The sequence below is a fragment of the Pagrus pagrus genome, assembly GCF_965226575.1.
Source record: "Pagrus pagrus genome assembly, chromosome: 5".
Classification (NCBI taxonomy): domain Eukaryota; kingdom Metazoa; phylum Chordata; class Actinopteri; order Spariformes; family Sparidae; genus Pagrus; species Pagrus pagrus.
Genome location: NC_140189.1, coordinates 18,303,328 through 18,312,186, shown reverse-complemented (window position 1 = coordinate 18,312,186; position 8,859 = coordinate 18,303,328). Strand labels below are relative to the sequence as shown.

At 43.7% G+C, this 8,859-nt stretch overlaps 1 protein-coding gene across 1 annotated transcript; it reads left to right on the top strand.

Annotated features, from left to right (window-relative positions):
• The first annotated feature begins 1,562 nt into the window (after window positions 1–1,562).
• On the top strand, window positions 1,563–8,350 carry LOC311257865 (uncharacterized protein). The gene is made up of 2 exons (XM_084353808.1): window positions 1,563–2,389; window positions 4,141–8,350. Exon 2 carries the CDS (start codon window positions 4,143–4,145, stop codon window positions 6,465–6,467), a length of 2,325 nt encoding a protein of 774 aa, XP_084209934.1. The 5' UTR covers window positions 1,563–2,389; window positions 4,141–4,142; the 3' UTR covers window positions 6,468–8,350.
• Window positions 8,351–8,859: the final 509 nt, after the last annotated feature.

The following is an 8,859-nucleotide window of genomic DNA, read 5'->3' as shown; positions in this document are numbered from 1 at the left end:
GTAATGCTGGCTGGTTAGAAATATGTGCGTCAATTTGTTAAATTATTCGCCACGTGTGTTTGTTGACATTAGAACAGCTGTAGTGAGAACGGAGCCGGGAGCAGTAGCAGCAGCCCGCTACACAGTGGAAAGTGGCACCGCGTTCAGCGGTAGTTTAGTAATCCACAGTAGTACTGTTGTGTAGGAACCATGACGTGTTGGCACCGCAGTACCATGCAACACTAAATGTTTAAATCACAGCCCTACGTTGTATACGCCTCCCTGTAATTCACTCACTCATTAGGCTACTCTGCTCAGGCCGTGACTAGCAGAGACAACCATGATGCTGCTAATCAGTGCGCTTGCAGCAGCAGGGCATTATAATTCATTACTTGTTGTTGTTGTTGTTGTTGTGAATGTACGGCAGGCTGTAGTCAACGATATATAGCGCAATTCATTACTTATGGGAAACGTTTCAAGAGCAACAGGCTATCAACTTACCTCCAAGCAGCACAGCACAAGGGGGATGTGGGTGTAATGCGGAAGGCGTAGCTGGCGCTGGAGCCAGGTCAAACCAGCCAATAGAAACTCTTCTCTCATCCACCAGCGTAGGCCCCGCCCATCAAGTGCAGTTGAATTCGCAAGCAAAACTTTAGAATTTGCAAGCAAAGAGGACTGATCTGCAAGCAAAGGTTTTTAACTTGAAAGCAAAGAGGACTAAGCAAAATGGTTTTGAGTTTTGATTGAAGTTGAAGAAATATGCTCTCTCATATTTTTTTTTCAATTGCAACCTGTTCTGTTTCAATCTCAAAAAAAAAAAAATTTGATTGCCACTTACTCTCTTTTGCTCTCAAATCTCTTTTTTGGTTTCAAATCTATTCTATTTGATTGAATAATAAAGGAACAAAATTCTCTCCATAGTTACCGTAACCGTAAGTATCTCCAAAAAACAGCAACTCAAATGCAACAACAGCAATATTTATTTAATTACACTGAATATGTATGAAATGTAAATAACTGTAGGTTAAATAAGAATTTATGTATATAAAAAATTAACTGAAATGTAACTATAACTGTCATTTTTCTTATGCTATGTGTAATCAACCATAAACAAATGAACTTAAACAATAACATTAAATGTGTTAAATGGGGGTTACACATGCATGAGAAACAGAGGGTCACAAACTGGCTGTTAAACTGCTGCATATGAAAACAGGCCTGTTACGACACAGTTGAGCAGTGCAGTACACAGCAGGCAGAAAACAGAGCTAGACTGTTAAAAATAAAAGGGTGTGAGATGTTTCTGGCGAGTCAGGGATTGGCCTTTAGAGGGCATGAACATCATCAAGGGAACCTTGATCAGCTTCTGAAATACAAAGCTGAAGATGATCAGTCATTCAGTTGGTCATTATCTGTAAAGAGGGGGGTGTACACATCTTGGGATTGTCAAAATGAGCGGATAAATTTGATGAGTTCATCAACTATCAGGAAAATTGCAGATGAGATCCGGTCCATACCAGTATTGCAGTATTCCATTATTATGGATGGGACAAGGGATGTCTCTTGTTGAGATTGAATAGTTTTTCACCTTTTTAGCCATATGCTACTTTACATGTTCACTTAATAATGTCCCCATATAGAGCTGTACTTATCCTGTTGATTGATGAGGTTGACAGAAGCATTGACCCCATGTTATGAAGGGTTAAGACATTGGAGAAACAAGCCAGGATAAGAGAGAGAACACAGCTGCCTTTATCTCTGTAAAATGTTGCTTGCTCATGCATATGACCTTGTGGTGAGCGTTATCTGTCTGTGGAATGATAGCAAAGTGAAACTTTGAAGAACTCAAAAGTAGTGCAGAAGCAGTGCAGGATGAGACAGGAAGAGACCAGGAAGAGGGAGGTTCTTTCCACAGGGCGATGTCTTCACGGATTGGAGAAATCGTGTTGCCAAGAGGCTGGGACCAGCCTGTGCACCAACGAAAGGAGAGTCAAGTCTAAACCACGACCTCCTCACCTTTTTTGACCAATGACAAATTATAACACCGCAACAGCAAAAATATAACTGTGATTGTAATGCGAATATCTGCATCCTTTTTCTGGGCGACGGGTTACAGAGTAACAGCAATCCGCTGACTGTGATTTGTTCAACAGAGAAAGGTCCATGATCATGCTTGCTTAATGATACAATTCTAAATAAATAGTTAACCGGAACGTCGTTGTATGTCTTCACTCAAATAAACGAACACGACAATTTGGTGACCCCGACGTGATTTGAGGAAGGGAGACTCGACGTCGTTCGACAGAAGGAGACGTGATCCCCATTGGGCCCGAGACGAGCAGACCTTTCTGCCGTATCGGAGTCGGACGATCGGACCCCTCAACACTCACAGGGCGCGCCAAACAAAAAGGTGAGCAGAAACCTGTTGTTTTAATAAATCAAATTCTGCATATTGAACATAACCAAATTACTGTGAGTGGAGAGGAGGTAAGATTATTTGACATAAAAGTATATTGAAATTATGGAAAGCTATGCTACATGTTGAAAGAATTGTATCATTAACGTCCTGAATGCTTGTTGGGTTTAAAGTCCCTGAGCTTGTGACTCAGAAAGGTAATTAGCAGGTAGGTAGTCCCTTCAAGATCAATAGGATCTTGATAGGAATGAAATTTAAATAGGTTGAAATCCCTCAGGGTGGAAGTCCCTAAAAAGAGTTGGGTTTAAAGTCCCTGAGCTTGTGACTCAGAAAGGTAATTAGCAGGTAGGTAGTCCCTTCAAGATCAATAGGATCTTGATAGGAATGAAATTTAAATAGGTTGAAATCCCTCAGGGTGGAAGTCCCTAAAAAGAGTTGGGTTGAAAGTCCCTAAAAAGAGTTGGGTTTAAAGTCCCTGAGCTTGTGACTCAGAAAGGTAATTAGCAGGTAGGTAGTCCCTTCAAGATCAATAGGATCTTGATAGGAATGAAATTTAAATAGGTTGAAATCCCTCAGGGTGGAAGTCCCTAAAAAGAGTTGGGTTGAAAGTCCCTAAAAAGAGTTGGGTTTAAAGTCCCTGAGCTTGTGACTCAGAAAGGTAATTAGCAGGTAGGTAGTCCCTTCAAGATCAATAGGATCTTGATAGGAATGAAATTTAAATAGGTTGAAATCCCTCAGGGTGGAAGTCCCTAAAAGAGAAGAGAAAGGCCTAGTGTATATAAAATCTGGTTAACCTTTATCATAATCCTATAATGCATTGTGTGTTGTTGCTGTTGCTTTAAGGTGTGGGAGGTAGTACAACAGTGTCTTGGTTCAGGAGGCAGTAGTGTCTTGGTGGAGGAGGAGAAAAAGGCGAACGGCAGAAACCTAACGGTGCCAACAAAGTTGTTCGTGTTGTTGAAACCTAACGGTGATAACACACGCAGCATTTTTTTCCTCCTCTGGGCTTGTTGCTTGGGTGAACTCCATGCGAGCTGGCTGGCTGCTGTATTGTGAACCAATTGAGTCGGTTGTTCTGGTGAATACTATACAAACTGACTGGCTGTTGGGGAAAAGAAGCATTGCATTGCGTTGCATTGTGTTGTGTTGTCCTGTGTCGTGTTGCGTGTTGCGTGTTGCGTGTTGAAGTTTCTGTGGGTGGGAAAAATAACGGTGTGAACAAATGTAAAGTGTTTTGAGCAAAAGCTGGTGGAACTTTTTGTCTTCATCCAGTGGACAAAGTATAGAATTACACCAAATTTTGAAAATACCTCCAGCTAGTGGAGCAAAAATAGAATTACAGTTGACATTTTGTACGGCTCCATCTAGTGAGTATAAATAAACATTACATCCAAAATTGTGAATTGCCCCACCTCATGGTTGAAAAATAAAATTGCATAAATACTCAAATATTGCCTCCATCTGGTGGGGACAAATTAAAAAAAAAAAAAAAAAACTCAGCAAGAAATTTGATGCTGACAACTAGTGGTCAAAAGTAGATTGGAAAATATATTAGATTTCACCTGGCGAATTAAGTGAATAGAAGGTAAAGTTAAATATCAAATTAAGTTAAAAAGAGGAGGTGTGTCTTGCCGTAGGGAGGGTTTCACTGAGTTAAAACAACATTTAAAAAATTAGAAATATTTTTATCCCACACTGACAAATAAATAAGAAGTTGAGCACAATTAATTTTCCTCTCACCCGAGCAATGGAAGGAACACAGAACCCCAGCAACTTGAGTGAACTGAAGGACTGGATTTTCCAGAAGAGAGAAGCAACAAAAGACGAAGAGATGAGCAAAAAGGAACTCAGGAAGGAGATTGAGAAACTCTGGAGCAAGTGGGAAGACCAAGGGTTAATTTCCAGAGACCCAACAGCGCCCCTGCCCAATCAAAGCTCCATTCTGTGCATCTCCACACTTGCAACAGGAAAATACAACGAGGTCAAAATTGACTGGGAGAGAAGAGGACGACACTTGTGGGGAAAGAAAGCTGTGGAAAAGGAGAAGGAGAGAGCTGACGAGACTGCAAAGGTGTGCAGTCTCATGTCCCAAGCAAGAAAGATGAAGGCTGACAGTGACAAAGAGAAGAGGAAGTGCTCCCAACCGGGTGGTGAAGGAGCCACCTCCCCAACAGGCCCCACTGAGAGCCCTACAGCATCCCCTGGAGGAACTGCAGGGATATACCCAAGCCTAATGGGGTTAGAAGAGCACACCTCACCCCCTCCCTACTCACTGGCTCTATCTGACACAAACCCATTCAGGAAAAAACAAGACTTACCAGTACAGGCTCCCACTCTCGCAGTTACAGGTGGAGTATTGGAGATTGAGGACCCAGTACGAAACCAAACCCAATCAAACCAAATGGAGCAAGGGTCAGCCTTAACTGACATTTTGGCAATACTGAACTCCCAGACGGCTCAACTTGCAGATTTGTCACTGTCAGTCAGGGAATGTAGCCAAGAAGCAAATGCATCAAGAGGATTGAGGAGATCAGAGACGGTGCAGACATCTGGAGAAGTGGAACAGAACATGACCAGCACAGAGCAATCATTGATAAATTTTTATGATGAAACCAAAGGTGCTGCCAGCCTCAGCCCAAGAACATCATCACTTCAAATTGCTCCAGCTCTCCTTGATGACATCGGCATTCCTGAGGGACTGCAGAAGAGGATAAGTTTCCAATCGCCTCCACTGAACCAGGCGGTCGACAACGCAGGAGGAGATCCACTCTCTATCGACTCAGAGGTAGCATTTCCACCCGATTTCCTGCTGGCTCCAGACCCAGATGACTGGACTCCTACTGACGCTCAGCTGATGGAAGGCTCTGTGACTGGAACTTTCAGGGGACACGTGATCCAACCAACAACTAAGCCACACCAGTACAATCTTCGGAGCCAAGGGGGCCGTGAATCAACAACACGTGGAAATTATCCTCTCAGGGTGGCTGGTGATGGAAGAACAGTATACGTCCCATTTCGACACAGAGACATGCAGGGCCTGGTGGACAAACTGCCACCTCTCACCGGAGGAGCCTCACCATGGATCGCCACCTTCGAAAGCCTCACAGCTGGAGACGTGTTGTGCCTTGGAGATATGAGAGCTCTGTTGGCAAGGATTGAAGGAAACGGACAAGCCCAGGAACTCCTGGCAAAAGCTGGAGCCAAGGCTCACCTCAGTAATGCCAGGCCTTTCGACCTCCATCGCAACAACCTTTGGGAGGTTTTGAGAGCACATCACCCTACCGCCCGTGATTTGCACTCTGTGAAGTCAGTTAAGATGAAGGAGGGCGAAGATGTAGGAGAATACCTCAAGAGAGCGGAAAAAGTGTGGGAGGCACATACTGGCAACAGATTTGACTCGAGCGACGCAATGACTACTCTCTGGAGAGATCAATGTCAGAAAGGCCTGCCCGAAGCTGTGCAACAAAAGCTAGAGGAGGTCGTTGGACTGGCCTCCAAGTCGGACAAAGAATGGAGAGAACACCTCACACATTGGTTGAGAACTTACGACAAAAAGAAGACAGCTGAAAAAGATGAAATGGAACGACTGAGTGCGGTGTTGCTGAAACAGCAACTATCTGAGAAGAATGCCCAGCAGAAAGCTACAGCTAAGCAAATGGTGGTCACCTCCCCATCCCTCACTCCCGATGACATACAGGCAGTCGCAAAAGCAGTTCAGACTGCTATGGCAGCCCAACAACAGCCAGCTGCGGCAGAAGCAGTCAGTGCCCAGCCTTATGCCACACAATCGCCCGGAGGATATGGCAGCTACAGAGGTCAAGGAGGATCATCAAGAGGACGTGGATATCCCAGGACACTTGGACAGTGCTATGGATGTGGTGGAACCGACCACTACATAAGATACTGTCCTCAAGCAGGGGGTAACTGGTACAGTGGACAACAGGAGCAGGCCACACCCTACGGAGGAGGAATGATACAAGGAGATGGAATAGAAGGAGGACAAGTTCCCCAAGCTCACCAGATGCCCCAGAGTGCCTGGCCCCAAGAAGAATGTCAATCTCAAAACTACTGACTGCATCTTGAGTCGGGTGCAGATCAGCTAATCTGCATTATCAATGGTAAAATGGTTGAAAAATGAACTCATCCCCAGATATGGAGTACCACGCTCCATTAAGTCAGACAATGTCTCCCATTTCAATAACAAATGCTTAGCTAAAGTAGAACTAGCATTAGGGATCACACATAAGTTCGGAACTATCTATCATCCTGCCTCGCAGGGGCTGGTAGAGAGAGCAAACCAGACATTAAAGAGAAAAATGGTTAAATATGTGCAGGTACTAAACTTACATGGGTTGATGCTCTGCCATTAGTGTTAATGTCAATGAGGAACTCACCTAGCGGTAAGACACACCTGACTCCACATGAGTTGTTGACAGGCCGTCCTATGCCAGGCCCACCTAGAGAGGGGGGACACCTCCCCACTTTGGATCTGCGGTAGATTGACTGTGACGACTATATGACTGCTCTGACTAACATGACTCGAGTTTTGTGCAAACAGGTGCAGAGTGCGGAGGAGGTGCCAGAGACAACTCAGCCGAAGACTCCTGCTGTAAGTTTGGGAGGCTGGATACAGGTAAAGGTCCACAAGAGAAAGTGGTCTGAGCCCAGGTGGACAGGACCATATGAGGTAACTGAGTGCACCTCAGATGCAGTCCGAGTAAAGGGTAAAACAGGAGCAAATTGGCACCACCTGACACATTGTGTACCAGCCTCACCATCAACTCGCCCTTTGAGCGAAGTTAGAACTGATTTGGAAACTCAGGCTGCAGGCCCAAAACAGCAAAATAAATCTGATTGAGCGGCTTTAACTCTGCCTGCTGCTGCCCACGTGTGACGATGGAGAGACAGAGGCCATGGCACCCATTTAGACTGTGGTCTCAATGTAATTTTTTGTTGCTTAGTTGTATTAGCTTTGCTAGTAATTCTCCCTGTACTGTGGTGGTAAAGTCTTGCGTAATATCCTGCCCCCCACTTCGATAGGAAGGTGTACTTTTTAGATTGGCTTTCCCCATCACTCTATGAATAGCATCAATTATGTTCAGTAACTACAACTGATCTTTATTTACCTCTCGATCACTGACAAGGATAAGTTGTAGTTTGCCCAGTTGAAGGTAGTTGTGTTTGATTTCTTAGTGCCTTTGTAGTGGTTTGATCATTAGGTTTATTATTTGATGTGTGAATAAATCATTCGATTTATTCTTCTCGGTTGTGTGACTGAATTATTAGGTGTGATGTTACAGTAGGTTGATTTCATTAGGTGTGTTAGTGGATTGAATTAGTGGTTTTGTTTTTCTGGTTGATTTTGTTTTTGATATTTACGGATGTGGTTTTGATTTGGTTTAGTTAATTTGGTTTTAGTTTGATTTAGTTGTTTTTGTTTTTGGATTGGTTCAGAGTTGTTTTGTTTTGTTTTTTCTTTATCTTGTGTCTTCTTTTCACTTGTTGTTCACACCTATTAGGTGTGAAAGGAGGGATTGTTGAGATTGAATAGTTTTTCACCTTTTTAGCCATATGCTACTTTACATGTTCACTTAATAATGTCCCCATATAGAGCTGTACTTATCCTGTTGATTGATGAGGTTGACAGAAGCATTGACCCCATGTTATGAAGGGTTAAGACATTGGAGAAACAAGCCAGGATAAGAGAGAGAACACAGCTGCCTTTATCTCTGTAAAATGTTGCTTGCTCATGCATATGACCTTGTGGTGAGCGTTATCTGTCTGTGGAATGATAGCAAAGTGAAACTTTGAAGAACTCAAAAGTAGTGCAGAAGCAGTGCAGGATGAGACAGGAAGAGACCAGGAAGAGGGAGGTTCTTTCCACAGGGCGATGTCTTCACGGATTGGAGAAATCGTGTTGCCAAGAGGCTGGGACCAGCCTGTGCACCAACGAAAGGAGAGTCAAGTCTAAACCACGACCTCCTCACCTTTTTTGACCAATGACAAATTATAACACCGCAACAGCAAAAATATAACTGTGATTGTAATGCGAATATCTGCATCCTTTTTCTGGGCGACGGGTTACAGAGTAACAGCAATCCGCTGACTGTGATTTGTTCAACAGAGAAAGGTCCATGATCATGCTTGCTTAATGATACAATTCTAAATAAATAGTTAACCGGAACGTCGTTGTATGTCTTCACTCAAATAAACGAACACGACACTCTGTTGAGCAGGAGGTGATGTGCCTACATTATGTTAACACTGATTTGCTGGTGCACAAAGACTTTGTAGGGTTGTATGAAGCAACTCCTTCAACAGGTGAAAACCTTGCCAGGATCATTTCGGATGTTCCGTTGAGGCTGAATTTGCCAATATCAGGCCTCAGAGATCAGGCACATGATGAAGCTTCAAATATGGCTGGAAAGTACTCAGGTGCACAGGATGTATAAATGATATATACA